The 21,962-nt window shown below is 40.0% G+C and overlaps 2 protein-coding genes across 3 annotated transcripts in view; one reads left to right on the top strand and one right to left on the bottom strand.

Annotated features, from left to right (window-relative positions):
* The window catches only part of doc2g (double C2-like domains, gamma), an 80,472-nt gene extending 64,970 nt beyond the window's left edge, over nucleotides 1-15,502 (top strand). For both annotated transcript variants that reach the window (XM_065958052.1, XM_065958049.1), the window contains exons 9-11: nucleotides 7,394-7,475; nucleotides 7,691-7,787; nucleotides 11,431-15,502. In XM_065958052.1, coding sequence (XP_065814124.1) covers nucleotides 7,394-7,475; nucleotides 7,691-7,787; nucleotides 11,431-11,570 — 319 coding nt within the window. In that variant the 3' untranslated portion in view covers nucleotides 11,571-15,502. The remainder of the gene's footprint in view (nucleotides 1-7,393; nucleotides 7,476-7,690; nucleotides 7,788-11,430) is intronic.
* Nucleotides 15,503-15,579: 77 nt separating this feature from the next.
* serping1 (serpin peptidase inhibitor, clade G (C1 inhibitor), member 1) lies at nucleotides 15,580-21,047 on the bottom strand. The gene is made up of 11 exons (XM_020654067.3): nucleotides 20,887-21,047; nucleotides 20,503-20,550; nucleotides 20,221-20,329; nucleotides 19,961-20,131; nucleotides 19,496-19,798; nucleotides 19,088-19,303; nucleotides 18,006-18,149; nucleotides 17,676-17,879; nucleotides 17,431-17,570; nucleotides 16,219-16,441; nucleotides 15,580-15,990 (listed from the first exon to the last, which is right to left on the bottom strand). The coding sequence occupies exons 2-11, from the start codon at nucleotides 20,548-20,550 to the stop codon at nucleotides 15,743-15,745; spliced, it is 1,806 nt and encodes a 601-aa protein (XP_020509723.2). The 5' UTR covers nucleotides 20,887-21,047; the 3' UTR covers nucleotides 15,580-15,742.
* Between the last annotated feature and the right edge of the window lie 915 nt (nucleotides 21,048-21,962).

The following is a 21,962-nucleotide window of genomic DNA, read 5'->3' as shown; positions in this document are numbered from 1 at the left end:
GTGTAATTACATGCCCTTATATCGTAGCGGTCGAGTACATACATTCAATACACCGTGCAGCAGTCACAGTATAGAAACATCACTCCCCCCTCCCCATCCGCTTGATGTGAATTCTCCGGAGAATATCCTGCTGTGTCCTCACACCAGCTCACTCGGACTTGCTGTGGAAAGAAATACAAGGGGTCTGGCAGGAGAAACTCCGGGTGAAGTCTGAGCGAAAGTGTTAAATCCCTATATGTGTTCTTCTGGGGAGCATGGACCAAAACGTTTATCTAGCAGCTCCTTATCAAGGGGCGACATATCAAGTCCTGTACTGAAAAAGATTCTTCTCACATGTTTTTTCATTGAGATGCATCAGTTTTTTTCTCTTTCTCACAGAAAACCAAAGCCCAGTGGATGTTCTCGTTATGTAAAAAAAAATAAGCTTTTCTTCTCAGACACAGAGGAGAATATCTTTCTTTTTTCCCTGCTAGGTATTGATTTGTTCCGCTACTTTTAAAGTGTCACATTGTGCTTTATTGGTCTATTTCGCTGCACAGTGTTTTTGAGTACACCAGAAAATAACACATCCACCCCGAGTAAGCGTCCTCCTTTTTTTCCTTTATAGTTTTCTCCTCACTGACTTTGTTGGGTTTTAATCTTCTTCTTTTTTTATTGTGTCTTGCTCTTTTTGTTCTCGGCTTCAAGTCCTTTTTTTTTTTCTCGGGGAAAACTAGTTGACATGATTTGTTTAAGCCAGCGTCTGAGCTGATTCTTTATTCTGGCGGTTGCGTTGTTAGAAATTATCCTTTGTCTTTCTGCCAGAGTTTTCCCTTTGTTCTCTTTAACCTGCTTCACTTCAGTGTAGTGGTCGGTCTGCAGAGTAAACACTTTTTGTTAAACTCCCCCTTTAGTGATTTCCAACGTAATTAAAACAGTGAGGTTTTTCTGAAATTGACTCTTAACTTGGAAAAAAAAAAAAAAAAAAAAACGTTTGAGGGAAAAGAGGATTGGGTGCAGTGTTTTGCTGACATAGGTGAATTGCATCCCTAGAGTCTACAACATAGGAGTTAGGAATTAATTTGCTTAGCTAGCTTTCTGACTTACTTCACTGTCAGAGCGGTGATGTCCTGCAGCTGTAACACCGGCAATCCTCTCAAGGATGCTTTAACTAAAGCTGATCTTGATGCCAGTCTTTCTTCATCCATACTCTGTGTGTATATGTGTGTATGAATGTATGTGTGTGTGTCCGTGCATTGTGCTAGAGGGCTTTTCCAATCGCTTCCTTCACTCTCTGTGACTCTCAATCCGCTTTCTGAAGCCGTTCAAGTGAGACAAGGTCAGAATTATCACAGAACTAATTTGTCTTCCAATTGAAAGGACAAATTAGCATTTACAGACTAAATGAGTTTACATCCTCCAGAAGGACCCACACTCCTCTCCCTGTCTCTCTGCACATTACCTGGAAGATTGTGAGAATAAATTATTGAGAGAAAAGACATGTGAAGGCAGAAAAAAAGTGCGAAACATGTCAAGTATTTCCTGCTGACTTAGCACACACGCTATGCTTCACAGTTTTGTTCTGTCTTTCTCCCTCTCTTTGCCCCTGAATGTGTGTGTGAGGTGTAAATCATGAATCCTCTCTGCAGCAGACATACATTTAGCTCCTCTCACATTGTCGTAGATTTTTTTTTTCTGACACAATTTTTGTTTCTTGCATCTCTCTGTGACAACTTTGCAACTTGTTTTTAACACCGCCATCCTTTCCCTCATTTACCCCGCATCACTTGTGTATTTCTGTTCTTTCTTTCTCTCATCCTCGTGCATCTGTCTTTCCCTCTGTAACCTAAACTTGCTGTCAGGATGGTTTGAGGCACCAATTTCTCATGACCCCGGCAGTTAGAGTGTGTTTAAAGCTGCCATGTGACTGAGTCATGAGGGCCCAATGACATAAAGGGCAAAGGCAGAGAAGAGAAGCAATAATGTAAATGAATACTCGGCTAACATGATGTATAGTCTGGCATATATCAGCTTGTGTTTAACCCAGGCCTCAGATACAACAGCATATAGAAGCCAAATTAATCAAACAAGTCAGCAGGATGAAATTCAGAAAGGTTTTTTTTTTTTTTTTTTGCGATTAGGAAAAAGAGGAAGAGAGGAACATAAAACGACACCATGCCCTTTACTTTCATTGGATTTTGTAGAGTAACTTTTGCTTTGTCTAAACTGAAACCAAAAAAAGATTCACAATACACCCACATTTACAACAATGCATAAATGCATGCATAAGATATAGATATAAATAGATAGATGTAAAAGTAGAAACAAAAGCAAGTGCATTTAATAAAGATACATTGCCTCACAGGAATATTGCACACTATTGCCCACCATGACAACTTTGATTCTAGAAAAGACTTAAATTTGAAAATACTTCATGCCTTTTTCAAACTGAGACTGTGAAACCTTCAGATTTGCTTTGCCTAATATCGTCTGCCCGCCAACACAAACACTTGAAGGAATCTCAGTGTTCATGGGTTACTTTTAATGACAGCTGTCCTGTTCTTTCGGAAAAGTATCCTTAAATGACTTATTTCCCTGATTTCCGACTCTATCCACTATCCTATTTCTAAAATAAAGGCATAAAAAGCCCAAAAATGAATCTAAAGAAATAATAATGCACACACATAGGCCTACAGAACAGGATCAACAAAGACACAAGAGATACCGCTTTGTCCACAGGGGCAGCCAAAACCGAATCAGGACTTTAAAGTGTTTCACAAAGGATACAGAATTTGGACTTTTCTCTGTAATTCGTATTTGCACAACTTGGAAGACCAAAAGAGAAACAGAAAAATAAATAATTTGTAGTGTGATTGCCTGCTGAAGGAGAATAGCACCAAAGATTAATGAACATACAGCACAAACAGGCATTCAGCCTCTTTCTCATCATGTTCGTGCTCGACTTGCGTGTTTGTGGAGCGTACTGTGAATAAGCAGAGGACAAATACTATGTCAGATGGACCCTGGTGGCCATGTGAATGTGGCAGTCATGATTTGGAGTTTTGCTCTGAAGTCACACTATGATTACATCTGTGCAGCCACTTTTTGTGATGTATGAATGATAACGGTGACTAACAGCTCTTTCAAGCTCAATATATCACAGTTATAGTTACATGGAGTGACAAAAAAGTCTTTAACACACACATATATAACACCTAGCCTGCAGTATGCCCTGCCTTTTTAAATCAAGTAAGTGTGAAGTTTTGCTGAGACTCATGTTAAAAGCTGTTAAAAGTAATGCTGCATCACCGTCATAATAAAGAAGAACAGCTGCCAGTCCCTGTCAGTCTTATCAGTCAGTGGAGGTTTGTGATACATCGTGGAAGTAGTTAAAGTGTTCAGCCCAGAAATCAGTTAGTTCTTTGTATTTAGCAGTGAACAACCTACTTTTTTGCCAAAACAGCTAACAAAAACAGAAGGGATAATCCTTCCTATCTCTCTGGACCAGCCTCCCATGGTATGAATAATTCTTCACATTGAATTTTCCACGGGTAATTCCAGCATAGTTTGGTTTCAGCTGTACAGAATACTTTCAGTTATGTTATCATTATTATGAATGTTGCTGTCAAATGGTGTTTTTGTCACTCTGGAAATTGGAATCCCCCCTGTCTTAACTTCCTCCGAGCGGTATGTAAAATGTGATTTTACAAAGCTCACACAGAGATCTCCCCCCCCCCTTGGCTTTCACCTCAGCCTCTCACACAGCGCTGGTCAAATAGAAGCTTTGTTTGGCTGTCTCTTTCAATCCATTTCTTTCTTCTTCTTCTTTCATGAAGGTAGTCAGACCTTTGTATGTGCAGAATGTAAGAGAAATACTGATCGTCTTCAGAATCAGAAATACCTTTATAATCTCCAAAAGGGGCTGGATTTTTTTTGTGAGTAAAATGACCCTTTAAACTAAAACCAACACGTATGGAGCCTGTGAAAAGCCTGTGGTTTGGTGACATATCATCACATGATCGGCTTAAACTAGAAAAACCAAATCGGGTGCGGATAGGTATGAAACAAGGTTTTTTAACTTGAGTATTAATAAATGAATACTTGAGTTTACAAAGTTTAATTCAGAAAAAGGAGGAGTGCAGAGACAACTGTTTCATCCACAAATGTAACTGTTGAACCATTTGTTTACTTGGATCAAAAATCAACTGTACAGATACCAATTGTATAAGCTAGCTAGCACATTAACCATGTTTGTAGTATTTTTTTTCCCACACAATTTGAAACATAAAAACTCCTACAGATGCATCACTGTGTCAATTTGTGACACTTCAGGTGAATTTGTGTTTTTGTTTCATATCTTTGACTTTACATTTTAGCTAACTGTAAAAACCACGCTGTGCTCTCTGAGTAAACACTCACACTGTGTAAAGTTTTGCAAATTAAAACTTCAAACCATTCCATTAGAGACAGGATCATCAGCACAAATGTGATTAAGAATAAACCAAACTCATTATTTTGTTTTTGCTGAGCTAAGCTAGCTTTTTTTTAAGCTTTTTTTTTGCAAACTGACAGTTAGCAAGTTTGTTAGCTTTATTTATTTCTTCGGTATAAGTTTCTTTTTTTCTTTTGTTTTAAATGGTGTGGTTTAAAGGGGGTGGTGCAGTGGTCAGTGCTGTTTCCTCACAACAAGAAGGTTCTTGGTTTGAATCTCCCTGTGCAGTTTGCATGTTCTTCCTATACATGTGTGGATTCGCTCCTGATACTCCGGCTTCTTCCAACAGTCATAGACATGTTCCTCGGGTTAATTGACCATAGGTATAGGTGTGAGTGTGACTGGTTGTTTGGCTCTGTACTGGCCAAGCAGTCTAGGGTGTACGCTCACCCAATGACAGATAGCAGAAAGACACTTCAGGAGCTGCTGCGACTAAGCTAACAGTTAGCTCAGCATCTATAGTAGTTAACTACTACTCCAGCTTCCAAGCATGTCACCCCTGTATGCCATGTGGATGTCGCTTTTTGGTAATAGCAAATTTTAACAGCTCTGAATTTTGAATTTATTTCCTCAAATGTAATGCGTCCCATCCTCAGAAAGCCTAGAGGAGGCCAGATACCGTTTTCCATCACAATTTTTTAAATTAATTTACCCTTTTTTATGTAACAATAGATATGGGTTTGGAAACTGAAGGAAAAGACATCCCTTAGTTTTTAGATGTCTGTAAAACTGGACCGTAGTCTCTCTTAAAAACTATAAATATTTTTTGTTTTTTAGATTGGAGACTAGGAGTAGGTTCGCATTCAGTTGAGTGCTTCAGGCTGCACAACCGCTGTAGATTGTGAACTCTTGAAATAAAGTGGAGCCTTCTTGAAGAGCTTTTTCATTTCAGAGATTTTCATAATACAATGAAGTTACCATGTGTGTCATTAATTTTTAGTTATTTCAAGTCGAAGGACTAAACTGTCTCTCAAAACTGTTTTTTTACACGAATGCCAACAGTGGCTAAAGTTCATGTGCCACCAACTTGCTTTCTATCAATTCCTCCTCCACCTTTCCCTCCTCCATCACTCCATCCTTAACTCGCTCTGATTCCGGGCTCGGCACTGACAACCTCAAGCCCATCTCATGCATCAGCTGTCAGGCCAGGATTCGTCACCAGCGGGGAGGAGGCTGAAAGAGTGAGATATCTCACCGCCTGAACATCTTGACTTGGAATTTATGCTGATGATGACTCCCATTGCCCTCTGGCACTCCTTCTGTCGCCTCTTCGCCGGAGCGTACAGTCCTCCAACGTCGGCGTGATTATGATCTTGCTACGCTCGCTCTCTTTCCCATTCTGTTTCTACTCGCGCTCTCTCACTGTCCCTGCTTTTGTACAAAAGACTTCTGGGTCACAATTATCTCCGAAAGAATTTAGCAAACTTCCTTGTCTTCCTTTGTTTCCGCCATTCAACAAAGTTTTCTGTCACATCAGGGCATGGATAGAAAAGTAATGGAGTCAATATTTGATCTCAGAAATAATTTGTTCTGGCTTTGTTTGAAAGGTGAAATGCATTTGACCATCTTCTTTGTTCGACCGTCTTTTATCCACATATTACAGTTTGAGATTTGGGAGAAACACGCCTTCAAATTATAGTTGATACAACGCTCTAATCTGCAGGTTATAGTCTACAGTCCATTAGTTAAGATAACCAAAATAAGTGGAAAAAGGGGGAAAAGCTAGCTTGTGGCAGTTTTAAAGTTACTTAATAGGAACCTATAACTAACACAGTAGCATGTACAGTATATCCTGTTTAAGACAAGCTGTTTCACCTGGTTCACAGTTTTTATGCTTGGCTCACCAGCTTCAGGTTGAAAGTGGTGGCAAAATAACACACAATCATTTTACCTGGAGTTACGGCTCTGTCTGAAATCAGAGAAACAATTAGGACAACACAAAAAAATGGAAATTTAATTGCCACACTAGCAACGTCGAGCAGGCGTTCTTCTTCTTGCCTGTTACACGCTGAAGAAGAGCGCCTGCTGGAGACGTTCGTGTGGTAATTAAAATAGAATTTTGGAGTGCTGTCCTAATTGTTTTTCTTGTTTGAACATTTTTCGGGATTCAGCATTGTTTTATGTTTAAAGGGAGTTGAGCATGTTTTCTCTATCATTGTGTCTGAAATCACCCTCTACTGACTTTATAGTGCAGCAATTTGGCATTTTGTCTCGCTATATGAATTTGAGTGAGCATTATTATACCATATCTAGTGGACTCATGGTATTCCACATTATTTTGTGAAAAGTAGAGGACAACCAATCGTCACTAACCAATCAATGTATACCATCATGCGTTGCAGTGCAAAGCTTTGACAGGCGGAAAGTGACCTTTGACTGTTCTCATGAGACGGAAGAGAGGAGCGCAAAGAAACGGAAAAAAAAAATCATATTTGGTGGCATTTTATACCAAAATGGAAATTAGATTTTTCCTTCTGATGATGACACGTATGAGGCCATAGTCTGTATGCACAAATAAAGGTGTGGCACAAAATGATGCATCATTATTGTAATTAAAATATGATGTTTTATTTGTTCTTTGAACTAATTCTTATTAGTTATCACAGAAATAGCTACCCCTATCTATTATTAATCCTGGCGTAGCTGAACATGTAATTGTGCGACAGCCGTGATGTCGTTGTCAACATCCAGCCAGACAGTGAGTAATGTCTGACAGTGTTTATTTCTTATTGTGCCATTGAGCTCACTATATGGTCCACTACAGACCGCTCCGTATGTATGGAGTAGGAAGAAGTGAATGAATGTGTGATTTGAGACAAGGCTGAAGTCATCCCCTGAGGTTTCACTGTGGAGAGTACAAGGTCTAAAGAATTGATGTCCTCATTAGCTTTCACTTACTTTTTTTTTCCTCCTCTTTCCCAGAATCCTGCAGCCAGATATGGGGAAAAAGTCCAAGAACAAGACTACAGTGAAGAAAAAGACTCTCAACCCTGAATTCAACGAGGTATGACTGGTTTCCTACTGTAGAAATAACCCTGGTTGTTCAGATGCGCATTAAGCATTTCTCCTTTAAATACTCCAATTTGGAAATGTTCTTCAGTATGTTTCAAGCATCAATCAGCTTGCAAGAAATCATTTCATTTCGATTTAAATTGCTTTCAATTCTGGTGTCAATGAGTCATTGAATTAAATGTGCTCCTGTGTGCTGCACCTGCACAGGAGTTTTCATATGAAGTAACCTTGGACCAGCTGGCAAAGAAAACCCTGGAGATCTCTGTGTGGGACTACGACCTGGGAATGAGCAACGACTTCATAGGTAGGCTACGAAAAGAAAACCTAGGTATGGAGGGGAGGAGTAGAGAAGAAAGCAGCAGCAGCAGCAGCAAAGTCGATGACGGGAACACAAGTGTTTGAATGAAAGTGACGCAATTGCAGGAAGAATAAAAATCAGGCCAAGCGTGGGCGGAAAGAGGAGTACAGAAGAAAAAAAAACTAGGGGAGATGAGGGGTAATTACGAGGATAGAGGAGAACGATTGAACGAGAGAAGGAGAGTTTGAGTGGAAAGGAAATGGAGGGGCTTAAGAAATAAAAAGGAGGACTCTCACTCTGGATCCCCATCCTTTGCAGACTTGGCACATCAGATGGCTGCTGCTTCGTCAGACTGCTAAACAGCTTTTGCATGGCGTGGTGCGTACATCACGGCAAAGTGCACGTGGGAGCTTAGGGAGTGATGGGGAAGTATGGGGAGGAACGGTGAGAATGGATTACCACCCTGTGAGCTTGAAGGCCTTCAGATCAAAGTGTTTTACTCTAATGTGTGTGTGCACATGTGTGAGGCAGTGGGTGGGAGGCACCCAGTGTTTAGATAAGCCCAGTGAGTTATTAGGCCTGCTGGGAGAAAAGGCCATCAGTCTGTCGTACAGCCCCAGATAACAGCCATTCTACAGACCATTATCATTACAGGTTAAGCTATGTTGGCCTGCCAATTATGCTAATTGGTGGTGGAAGAAAAATGACTCAGAGACCAAGAAGAGTAGAGAAAGCGAGTTGAGAAAGAGGCAGAGCGAACAGAATCCCGCTGCACTATAGTAAGAGTGAGCGCAATAACAAACGGGCTAATAGGCTTAGCAGGAGATAGAGAGGATGTCACACGGTAAAAGGTGAGATATTGCAGATACGCGGGGGAGAAAGCTGGACCATGAGGGGAAAAATGTGAAGGCCAAAGTAGAGCGAGAGATGACAGGCAGTAAATCAAGTGGATGACTTGTTGCAAAGATCAATACGTTATGAGTGATGGGAAATGTTATCTTCATCTAGAACTAAATGTACACAACAGGTTTAAAGATCTTGCTTTAGACATTCGACAATGTCTGCATTTCTTTACAAGGAAAAGTTTAGAAATGTTATGAAAAAACTTTTTTATTAACAAATCAAGTAGGAGGTGCCTGTTTATCCCAGACATGAATCAGTACCAATATTGACAAACTAAGATATGAGCCAATATTTGACTGACTGGCTTTTGATTGTAAAAAATTAATTCAGTGTCAAAATAGATCTCAGTGATTAAATGTATTTATCTTTATTTGGTCATATTTGGCCACCAACAGAGTTTTCAAATTCACAGCAAACCCTGAGCCTTGTGTTACCTTTATTCAGATGTTTCCTTCAGATGAAAACAATTTGTTTTTTTAAATGCCATACTGGCCCTCTATGCACCCAATCATTTAAGTCTGTAACTAAAACAAGCCATTTCAAATCATGTCTCTTTAAATGAGCTAAAAAGCTCTCTTAATTCTGATTGGCCAGATGTCAGGCAGCCTGCTGAAGGGAATCAGTGATATCCCCCAGCAGTGATTTAAACCCCTGTGAGCACTGCTTTGAAATAGTCCTGAGCAACAGATTTTAAAACACCGTCGACAAACTGAGCACTTCGCTGTGTCTGTACGAAGACTCTCACATGTAGCTCGACTAGCTAGTTAGCTCGCTGCAAAAGTATAAATGTTGACAACTGTAACCAGAGCAGCCTGAAGTCTTAGCTTTTGATGGCCTGATGGAAAAAGTATGAGTTGCCTTGTTTTGTTGAAGTAACGTATACTTTTTGGTTAATTGTTGAGCATAATGGAATGCTTAGTGTTACATACTGTCCATGGTACTGCTGCTTGGGATGAATAAGACAGATGAGCATCAGAGGACTATTTTGTAAGGAGTAAAAATCAGCAGGGCCACCCTTAAGAACAGTGGGTTGCCTTCTCGCCAGGATGCTTGTAAGGTTTTTTTCCTTACCTGTGTTGTTTCCCTACCTTTCTCTGGTTCCTTACCTTCCTCTTTCCCTCGTAACATGTCAGGATGTCTGGCTGTTTGTCTGTCACCTACAACTCGCAGGCACACGCCATCGATCTCTGTTCAAAGGTGATGAGGTTTTTCATGGGGGCGTGATGGAGGTGACAATGTGCTGTGTGTGATTAGCCTATCGAAACTCTGCCAACAGGTTTTGACCTGCACTTCAGTCCGTGTTGGTCTGTGTGTGAAAAGAAAGGGGAAGAAGGACACAAGATAGGAAACGCTCACTGGCAGCTCCTCCCCTCCCTGCAGCGGCATCTCAGGCAGTGTTCAGTGCCGAGCTCTGATGAGACGCAGATCAACAATCGTGCCTTGTTTTCCTCGCGGCTGTCATTTTGCGAGGCGCTGTTATAAGGCAGCATTGCCAAAATACCGTGTTTAAAACTTTACACTCCATTGACTGTGCAATCACAGCCGAGGGAATGGCTCTGTAATAACCTCGGTATGACAACTGCCTGCATCTCTCTATCTTACAGCCTGCCTTCTCCACCGAAGCCTCCATCACCTCAGCTCACTTTCACCTGAGTCATTTCCTGCTTCTCTGCATATTTATTCCCTCCATGCCCTTTCAATAAATCTTCCCTTATCTTAATCTCTCTTTCTTGTAATTCCCCCGCTGCCTGTCTATTTCTCTTTCTCTCTGCCTGGAGGAATTTGTCTCAAATGTCTGCTGGCTTCCTTCTCTGCTCCCTGTCTATCTGCCAGTCAAAAAATAATCATCTTTAATGGCATGAATGGTGACGTACGTTATCGGTTAAGCTCAATTACATTTTTATTGAATAGTAGATTTAAGCAAACAATGTGTGTGCCAGCCTGTCTACCTATTTTCATTTATTACACCACTATAAGAGGAAAGTTACTGATTATATTGAATCAAGTACAATTTAGACCCAATTTACAAAATCATTTACATCATATGGCCTTTTGGACATCAGATAGACTACATATCTGATGGAAATTTAGTATTTCAATACTTATGTCTTGACAGCGATAGTAGCTGGTTTAATTTCAGGATAACATTTCATTCATAAGATTGTAAAAATGGAATTAAAAGAGGACACTTTTTTCCACAAACAACTCATGTACACTACCTGTTCAGCACCAAACAGCAGACAGACACAACAACTGACGACAGCTGAGAAAATTATTGAAGCATTCAGCTGCTAAAGAGCCGGATATTTCCCAAGAGAGTTTGTAGCAATCAAGAAGAGAGCTAAAAGAGAGTGACTAATGGACTTGCATTCATCAGGTGTACAGCTACTTGGCTTCTTTGAGAAACAGTGTTGCTCTTTAAAAGCTGGATATGTAAACAAGCTGCGAACCAGTTTAATGGCGCTTTTTTTGATGCCCCAAGTGACCAGAGATTAAATCATTCCTTTTTAGGACCAAAAAGGTACAAGTATCCCTTTAAAATATTCAAATCTATCAGTCACAGAGGCCACTTTTCTTTAATGTTTCCCTGTAATCGAGGGATTTTTGATATAGTAGGATTAGCAAGTTAAGGATCAGAGTACTTCCTTCACTATTGCTCCACCTTCTCCCAGATCCCTGTCTCCTTTACTTCTCCCTATCACCTCCTCATTGTCCTCTCTTTCTGCCTCTCCCTCTCTGTCTGCAGGCGGAGTGGAGCTGGGCATCAATGCGAGCGGACAGAGACTCAAACACTGGTTCGAATGTCTCAAAAACAAAGGGAAGAAAGTGGAGCACTGGCATACGCTCACACAGCAAGGAGCCCCGAGCAGTGACAAACCGGACTAGATTACACCAGACATTCATGCATAGAAACACATATATACACACACACACGAACACACACACACACACACACACATTAGTCTCACTGAAAGATGGTTGACAACAGAGACTAAGTAAAGCCAGAGCAAATGAGAATTAAATGCAATAATAATGATGTTAAAATAAAGATCTGTCATATAACGCAAACAATTACAGCACCAAGTATTAGTATATGATATTCATACTAATATTAGTGATGGTAATAATGTGTTATCCAAATACATTTTTTTTTAAATGTATTTTTTTCTAAGGTGAACCAAATTGTGGCAATGTCCTCATTAAAGTGTTGACGTAACAAAAACAAGTACTCACAAAATTTCGCTCTAGACCTCACTGTATTGTGGAAGTGGCTCATATTCTGTCATTTAAATGAACATCTGATGAAGACATTTGAGATTAATGTACTCAAATTCATTCAGTGAAAGGGGCCAAAGGTATGTGTGCATACGTACAAGTGACTCATACTGTGGTGTATAGTTACAGGAACAAGGGTGATTCTGTTGTAAGAAGTCTCTAACTTAGTGGTTGTTGATCTGATGCAAAACAACACACAGTCTTATAAAGCACAAAAATGATCCATTTGGTGGATTTGTACCTTTACCGTTTCAGTGGTCTTGTTCTTATGTCTTTTCATTGTCTTTCAGTGACGGTGGCTTTCTATACACCTTCATACCAGACATTGACATGTTAGTGTGTGTTTGTGTGTGCATGAGGGCTATGAGAATATGAGTGCCTACATTTTCTGTCTGTGTAGTGCTTAGTGTGAGTCTGCATTCACACCGATGCGCCCCATTCAAAATGTGTCCATCCAACTGTAGAAGCACAGAGGTGTAAAGAAATGATAAGAAAGGAGAAGAAGGATCCATACGGGAGAGAAATCGTCCTGCCACCTCCACCGCAGAAAACCACCACAAACCTCAGTGGGTGTGAGTGTCCCCGGCTACAGGACTCTGAGAAGCTCTCAATTGTGTGTCCCAGACCTTTGTCATCTCTCTCCCCCCAATGCCAGAAACTTCAAGAATTGAATACATCTCGCTTAATAACCTCTGACCGCTCTTTTTTGACTCTCCTGATGAAAAAGTTTAGTCGGCAGCAGGCAGAACGGATATTACTTTTGGTGGTCCCGCTTGTACCTTTACTTTATACGCAGGTTTTTCTTCTGTGGATCCAATTCTGCTCCTATAGATTTATCAATGATGCAACATTTTCTCCCTGTAGAGCAATACCTGAGCAGTTTTTTTTTTTTGTGTGTGTGAAAATGCAGGCATTTGATCGATCCTGCTATATGATTTCAAAAACCTTGGCATGTTATTCTTCATTAGTGCTCACATTTACTTGCTCAACACTTTTCTTGCGAGAATCCAAAGAAAGGAAGAAAATGTGGATAGAATCTACATTGTGTGTGGGTGGGAGCCATTGCTGTGATCACCTTTCCATTCATCCAATTACACTAAACCTATTAAATATCAGGTCTATAGAGCCATGTAGTATAACTTCTGAAAAGGAAATGAGACCACTGTATGACCAGTAACCGAGTTTATGTCTGTGGCGTAGCATAAGATGTGTGCAGTTGGTAGAAACATAGACTCAATTGATCATATTCACACAGCAGCCATGTTTATCTGACTACATATTCAGGGTGAAACGCTCAAATGCTGTAATAATATTTTTGACGTTTTATTAAGTTGGTTTGATCATTTGCAGGAAGAATGTGCGACTTTTTGCGACCAGTAGATGTCGACCTTGAGCACTAGCATGAAACCAAAACTAACTGCTGTTTGGAGACCGCTATTCTGAAGCCTCCTTTGTCCTCCAGCGACACATCTCCAACCCTCCTCCCCTCACGTTCACACTAAGTAGTAAAATGGAACGCACCATAATTAAGTGCAATCAGCAGACAAAATTGTCCTTGGCTTGAAATGCTGTGTTAGCGGGCTAATGTCAGCACATTTTAGTTAGCTAGTAGCTTCACGTTGCATGTGAATTTACATGGAATGACTTTGATCTAAACACACTTACATGACATCCAAATAAGCAGTGAGAAGGCTATGGTATAATTCTCTTCTCTGGCCCTTGACTAAAACAGCTTTTATATGCACAGAGAGGAGTGGACCATCCCGTCCATGTAAACACTCCTCCAACAACAACACAGCCGGTGGGACTCGCGCTTCTTTTTTATTGTACACAGTCATGACTGAGAGACAATATACTGGATTTCTGCTATATTTATGTCTAAAATGTTGCACATTCTTGCTTTAATAAATGATAACAAACAGAAAGGACAATTGATAATAAAAAAGAGCGATTGGGCCGCACTTCTTTTTAAATTCCCCTAATGACAACTCTGGGACGAGTAATAGAAAAAGAGTAATATTGACCTTCATCTATATCTTAGATAATGGTAGTATTAGCCTGATATGGGATAAATGCTAACGTTAGCTGTGGTCTGAGCATAGCTAAATATTATCAGATATGTTGTTTTGAGTTGAAATATGGCTGATCTAAATTATAGTAATCTGTCAATTACCCGATTTGTTTAAAAACTTAAAAACTGAGACAGCAGCAAGGCATTTGAATAGAAATAAACTTACCATCCTGATTGTGACATCATAGAAAAATGGCTGCTGTGTGAATATGGTGAATTCATCTTTGACCCCCCGCCCCGCCCCCACTTGACTCCAACCTCAGGAGATAAGGAGTGATTCCACCCTGCATGTGAACACATTTGGCAGCAGGGGGACAGTGAATAATCACAAGCCAGGATCTAGGAAACTGGAAAACTCCCATTAGTTTGTAAACTTAATCTACATGTGTCATGTGTCATGATGCATTCCTCTCCATGTTGATGGAGTACATGGAGTGCCATGATATCAAATGTACTCCCTCGGTTCATTTCTCATTTCTGGTACACGAGAGCACACCCACAGTCGGTCAGTGGCCTCCGGGAGGTTTCTAACTGTTGAATCGATACGACTGCTCATATTCTTGGTGTCCTTCAACAACCTTGTGTCTCACTGTTGACTGCAAAAAAAAAAAAAATGCATCCTTCAGTGGTGAATTGGGTTTGGAATAATATGGGCTTGGGTTATACCAGAGTTGGGACTAAACAATGCGTTATGACGTCAACCTTAAACACATTTTCAGTTAGATCTATTAGGGGAGTTGGGCAAGGATGCTGGGTCAATTCTGTACTTTTCTATGCACATTCAAAAAAAAAAAAAAAAAAAAAGAACAACGAGCACGTCAGCAGCCAGATAATCAAACCACAACAAAAACTTTATTGTGTTATCCCAGCAGGAAAGATGCGTTTCTGGGAATACTCTGTACTTTGATTAGGGCTGTGCTGGGTGACAGTGATCTAATAGAGTTCACATTCCTGGCTTGATGGTTGCTCATTCCCGTCTCTGGATCTGTTGGTTCTGTTTACAGTCACCACATTTTCTGACTATTGTCTAATGACCCTGCTTTGCTAATGTAATCATTTTGTCTGCAATACAGCTGCATGTTTAGCAATCACTATGAGCTTGTAAAATAGAGCGTGATCTTAGCTGATTGTTCTGAACGTGGATGTGTTTACAGTCAATGCCATCCATTCAGCCTCAGTGTATATTTGTATGTGAATACAAAGATTCAGGGTACTTTTTTGCTTAGTTGCCTGGCTTAACCAAGCATGCTATCAATTACAACAAGCAAAACCTTTACTGTCACAAATTTTGACACTCGTCTTCCTTAAATTGATATGAGTGGTAATAACGCAAGAAGGCAGGGGCAAATGAGATTGGAGTTCACGACTGCAGTTCCTGTGTATTCACTGTCAATGTCAATCACACAGTGTGGCTGCCATCCTGTGGTGGGTTTGTGTAACTACTTCAAAAAAATAAATTGAAGTTGTTTCAGAGGTTTTCTGTCTTTCTTTGCATTCCGATACACATTTTGCTTTATCCCTAAAAAGAAATGACAGGCAGAATATGTGTTGGTTTAATATGTGTTTATTCATCATCATCATCATCATCATCCTGGAGCTAATCCACATCCAGTCCTGTATATTTGTTTTTGAGAGGCTAACTAAATGTGCTATCTCGCTTTCTTTCCTTGCTCATTTGCCTCCTATACTTGTTTTCTCTCCTCTACGTCTACTATGGGTCAGTCACTCTCCCAATGAAGAGTGGCACATTGGCCTGGTCGCTCCACAGCAGCATGATGAAAGGCCGCAAGGCCGAGAAGGAAGGGAAGGAGCGAGAGAAGGAGATGCTAGTGACAGCTCCGGCCTCTACCCCATGTTCGGTCAGAGCGAGGAAGGCCCTGTGTCTGGCATCGTCAAGGACCAACCTTTCTTCGGGGTTCAGTCCGCAGAGATTGGCATCCTCAAACAGTGTGGACAGGCCTGTTTGAGGGGAGAGAGGGGGTGGTGGTGGAGGAGAGCAGGAAGAAAAGTTAATGTGGATCACTAGCAGAGAGATCAAAGAGTAGATGGGTATACTCATGGTACATTTTGGTGTCTTGCTTTGCTTTAAAGTTACAAACAGTCTAAAAGCATGTGATGTGTTTTTGTGGTAATTATGTATTAAAGTCTGAGTCGGACTGACTCAAAAGAACATGAAGATTAACAAACCTAATTTTTTGATCAGTATAATCAGGTCTGGCTGGACATCAATCTTGATCTGGGGCAGAGTGACCTCGACATGTTGAGGAGATGCTGTGTTCAATTGTTCCATCATTTGACGCACAGCTGTGTCCGTCATCCTCTCCTCCAACTGCTGCAGGCTCTCCACTGTGTTGGTGCGAGGCAGCAGGATATAAAGACTGTTTTCACCAGTGAGCGCAAACCTCGCCACCTGTTGGCAACATTTAAAAAAAATTAAATAAAGTTTCACTTTGAAGGAAGAGGCTTATGTAAAAACAATGTTAATGTGATGAGCCTAGTCACAAAAAGTGACCAAGTTGAGACTTCCTAAATGACTCCAAAAAATCGAGTTGGTAAGATTGCGTTGTTCATATTATGACACATTTAAAAGTATGCTGACTTTAATAGTCGTAGTTTCTGTATGTACAGGTCATTTTTTGCAAATTAATCTTCACACAACTATCACTGGAATCCCAGTCCCAGACTGGCCATACAAAGAAAACATACATTGCAGCCAGTGTTACTACATCCGGTATTGAAAATTGTTGCACACCACTAACAATTCATTCCCCTGTTTTTGGTTTTGTGAGGGCACTTGATGTTATAAGTTCCCTTTATATTTTGGTCCAAAAGAAAAAGAGGTGTATACACAGAGCTAACACAAATGCCCAGTCTCTACTCCCAAAGCATGAAATATGGAGTGTGTTAATGAGAAGTTATCAAGAATGGAAATACTAACGATCATCTGCATTAAGGTAAATCATTAATAGCAATGCATATAGCAAAATGTATGTTGGTACACATTATTTCCGGTTTGACTGTAGGGTTTAGCTCTCAAAGCAGATTTGGTTCGGCAAAAGACACTCATCGTCGTCATTAAAGAAACTATATATCCTTTTTTTTATCATGCAGAAGAGTGAAAGGCTGGACTGTTGTGTGCGCTAATAAACTCATCCTGTAGACATTAATGAACCAATTAGGTTGGAGTACACACTGTCCCCTGGTAGAGCAAGGTTATCTTGTGCCCCTGAATAGCATTTGAAGTCTTTGTAATAAAAAAGGCTTTTTAAAAATGCAATTAGGCACTATGGATTATAACAAAAAAACGTAATATTATTTCTCCTCACAAGTGTCTTTGCCTTACAACATCTCCCACTTGGCTGTGTATTATGCAAATATATGGGTCTGTTTTGTATTTACCTGTGCACCAAGCTCAAGGTTGTATGACACAGCCAACATGTACTTCTGGTGGTAGAGGAGAGGCACCTTGACCAGATCACCATCCAGTTTAGTGAAAAGTCCTTTCTTGGGTTCCGACTCAAACTTGACTTTCCATTGACCTGAGGCAGATACACACACACACACACCTCATTCAGATTCTAACAATTTCCTTTGCACATACACACTTGTGCGCATACACACTTGTGCGCATACACTTTACTGACCACTAAAGGAGACGGCATTGAGCAGCATCAGCTGTGTATTGGGAGGCACAGAGTCTACCAGATGTGTGATTTTATTGTTGGTCTTATTTGCCACCCAGCTGTTGATCATCTGTGAGTTTTCCTGGCTGTTTTCTAGCAGTCTTGTTGGCTCCGCCTCATAAAACTCAATGGACTGGTTAGCGAAGGACTCACTCAGATTCATCTCTGAGAAAGAGAACAGAGAAACCATCATGAGCTGCAGAGATGGATTCTTTTAGCATGGCTGAGAAGCTCTACATCTATCTCTTTCACTGCATTTCTTTCTACAGAAAAAATATTTGTGAGAAATACCTGAGTTGTAGTAGATCTGAGATGCCATTTTTAAGGAGTCAACCAACTTCTCTCTCAGCTTTCTCATCTGGAAGTGAACACAGTGGAAGTCATGGGGCACAAAGAGAGCCCTCTCAATGGCTTTGCGGGTGTCACTCCTGGCACCTGAAAATAACAGGAGAGGAAAAGGGCATAATGTATAAAAAGTGATACTGACAGCTGCAGAGAATGTCCAAGATTTAGTATATAAAGAGGAGAACTTTATTATGTAACTAATTTGTAATTTAAAAGTTTGTCTATACGTTCACAGTCAACAGAGCAATACTTATTGCTTGTTATTATTTATAAGAAATTTTCATTATTTGTTAGTTTTCTTATCAACAAATCCCATGAAAATTACTAAATGATAATTCAGAATTGGGCAACAATAGATAACGTTTGAAGCGGCTGACATGAAGAAGCATACTGCCTGATGTGCACCCACGTGGTGTTTAGTTATTGGACTTTTACGGTAATCATGGACTGCCAAAACAAACGCACAAACATGGTGGTTCAATAATGGCACCTGGTTCCAGATGACCGTAGGCAAAAAAAACAAACATCAATTGCAACAATCTACAGTGGACCAGCTCTATTGCACAGTTACTGGGGCTTCATGGGATGTTGCTCATCCAATCAGCATGCGTTTTCTGGTCTTTTGGTGGCAGAAGACAGTGTCCCTTAAGTAGTACAGTTTGGTGTAGATTTTGGTGTAAGGGCGTATGGGGTACTAAGGCAAGTGCTACAAGCCACCCTGTCTTGTAAATTAAGAGTTAGTCCATATCCTCATCACACAGTTAAACCCATTCCCTGTAGGTGTTGGCCTCTTTTGGTTATCCCTTTTCACAGATTCAGCTTGTTTTTTTTCATTGACAGCATCACAAAGCAAAGGGAGAACGTCTGTTTTATAGGCACCTCAGAACTGCATCTGTGCTCTATGCAGATGATGTTGTACTGTTGGTTTCTATGCATTTGTATGGATGTTGCCAAAAAGTATTTGTTGTCATGAACTAATAATCAATCATAAAATGTATGTAAAAAATTAGGAACTTCCATTTTCATACCTAGCAACAGATGGGACAGTGCCCCAGCAATACTAATCGGAGAGAAGAGCAAGTTGCTTGATGGTTGTGAATGTCTGAGGTAAGAGTACAGCGTGAAGGAAAACTCTGCCATGGATTCCTGCAACATGGGCTCCCCTGTGCGACTGTTTACATCCAGGCAAGGCTCCCATGGTGAGTTGAAATCCGCACACGAGTAAGGAGCATCGGTAGGAGCAACTAAAAGAAAGTTGAATGGTATGTTAGAAATGTACATAAATGCTGTGCCTACATTTTTATATCAATATTTCAACATAGTTTGGAAATGTGTTCTTTATTACTCGTTTGAAGCTCATCGGTCTGTCATTTAATTGAATTAATCAATGGTCATCGTTTAAACAGACAGCAGTTGAAAAAGGTTTACAAACCTACCATCAATGTAAGTGTGTACAGTGCTCAGCGTCTCCCCCTCAGCAGACACACAATAGTAAGTACCAGTGTCCCCCATGATAGTGTTCCTGAGTATGATGGTCTGATCATGATCAAGTGGATAGAGCTGTTCTATTCTCTTCTCATCGTCTGTTGAATTGTCCTCAAGATCCAGCTGTGTCCTCTGGCCCTCTCCCGTCTTTTTGAACCACAGTGCATTAGCCGTGACCTGGCTTGAAGTCGGAAAATGGCACGGGAGGTGACCACTCTGGCCTCCCATTATCCTAATGGTATAGACATTTGCAACTGTGCAAAGAGACACAAACACACTTTTGATTCAAGTGTTTTGGATCTTCCATAAACACACATTTTAAATGAATCCAGATTGAAAATGCTTGTCTATGCTTGTAAACAACACAAACACTACATGTACTCATCATAAAAGAGAAACGTATTACTGTTTCTTACCGACAACTGCAATGTTGTACGTCAAACTTATCTCCATGTTGCTCTCCTTTACTGAACACTTGTATATGCCACTGTGGGCAGCAGTTACAGGGGATATAGAGAGAATCGAGCCATCCTTTTTAACTCTAGTCCAGCCAGGGGACTGAGACGTCGGGTGACTTATGATTTCACCTGCATTCAGAGAAAGATCAAACTAAAGATGTATACATGTTTCTTTATGGAGAACAGTAAAAAAAATACCAGTGGTAGAGAAATATGACCATTGAATGTCCAGGTGACAGGCTCTCCGGTGAAACCAGTTGGATGTGAGAAACAGGGCAGCTCCAGAGCTGAACCAGGTGTCACCTGGAGTTTTGTGCATGAAGAAAGCTAAAACATAATTTATAAAAAATGTTAAAAAGGAAGGGAAATCTGCTCATTTTAACAGTCAAGAAAGATCAAGTTTAAGCCATTTTCATAGACCAGCTAATGGTGATGTAATATTCAGGTAGAAAATGTCCCTGAGTTGCAACAAATTCATTCTTTATCTCAGTTAAATTTACCTCAAAAATCAGCAACAGGAAGAGGCAAAGCATGGCCGGTAGTCGCATCTAAAGCAGAGCACAGAGCACAAGTTAGAAATTTACATGTTGACTTTGTAGTTCTGCAAGAAAGGATTTCGAAATAAATATGGCTTCAATAAGCCAGAAGAAAGATCAATATGAGAGGCAATCTGTAAAACAATCATGTGCCCCAGAACACTTCATTTAAATGTGATGATCTAGTCAAATCTTTCACCTTGTCAAAAGTTGCTTTTATAAAAACTTCAGGAGGTTAGTATTGTTGTTCACAAAGCAAAAGCACCTAAACATAAATATAATGCAAAATAATAAAGCTTCAATTCAGTGTTTGATCCACAAAACGTTTTATAATATTGAATAGCTTACATTTCTTCGATTTCCAGTCGAATCCAGAATCAGTAACCTGTTTTGTTGGTTTGATTTGATTTAATGTTTCTACCACATTCAGCTCGTCTTCAGTCCTAAAATCTGTCTGCTCCCCTGAAATGAAACCAACAATGGCTAATCTATGATTGTTAGTTTAGAGATGTTTGTTTGCGTAGAGCAGGTCTTCTGACTTTCAGGAAATCACATGATTTCCCATGTTGGCAAAAGATACAAAGTGGGAGGATTTATATTGCTTTTTTTTAAAACTGCAAACATATAACAATCAGATGGTAATATGCTGCACTAGATAATTCTTGACAGATGGCATATGAGTGGTTGCGGGTGGGCAAATAATTTCACAAATATTTTAATTTACATATTAAATTGTTTTTGCCAAAGGATTCCATGCTACACACACTGAAGGACATAGTTGAACACAAACAAAACTGAGTGTGTGCTTATTGAAAATAAAAATAACAATATATTGCAACGTTTGTGAACAACACTCCTATCGTATAAAGTACCAAAAATGATTGTGGAAATGTGCCATGGGTTATAATAAAAACTTAAAAAAGATGATTTACAAGAATGTTCTTTTGTTTGCAGGCCCTGGTCCAATCATGCTGGTTTATATAATCCAATTATATAAACCAGCATGGTTAAATACTTTTTTGGCATTTTGCAAGCATAGAATACAAAATGGTTATTGGAATTTTATTTTTAGCATTTGACATTCAGACTATCAAACAATATGACTGAAAAAGAAAATAAGCTGGGTATTTTTATCTCAAGAAATACGAGGTGCAGTCCTACTCTATATTTGAATAGGTTAGTTTCACCGTCCTTCAACAACAGAAAAAATGTTTGTAATGCATCAGGCATACTTTACACCTACAGGCTATTTTTAAAATGAATACACTCTTTGATTGAGTCTCTTCAAAAGCAGAGATGTCATGTTACTTGTAAGAGGGCTTAAATAACAGCTTGGTAAATAAATAAATAAAAAAAAAGGGCCACTTTGACTGAAATAGAGGATCTGAATAATTCATGTTGTGCAAGTCGATCGGCAAACCGAC

Source organism: Labrus bergylta, chromosome 1, assembly GCF_963930695.1.
Source record: "Labrus bergylta chromosome 1, fLabBer1.1, whole genome shotgun sequence".
NCBI classification, from domain to species: Eukaryota; Metazoa; Chordata; class Actinopteri; order Labriformes; family Labridae; genus Labrus; species Labrus bergylta.
The sequence above is the reverse complement of the archived record's forward strand: the minus strand, read 5'-3'. Positions and strand labels throughout refer to the sequence as shown.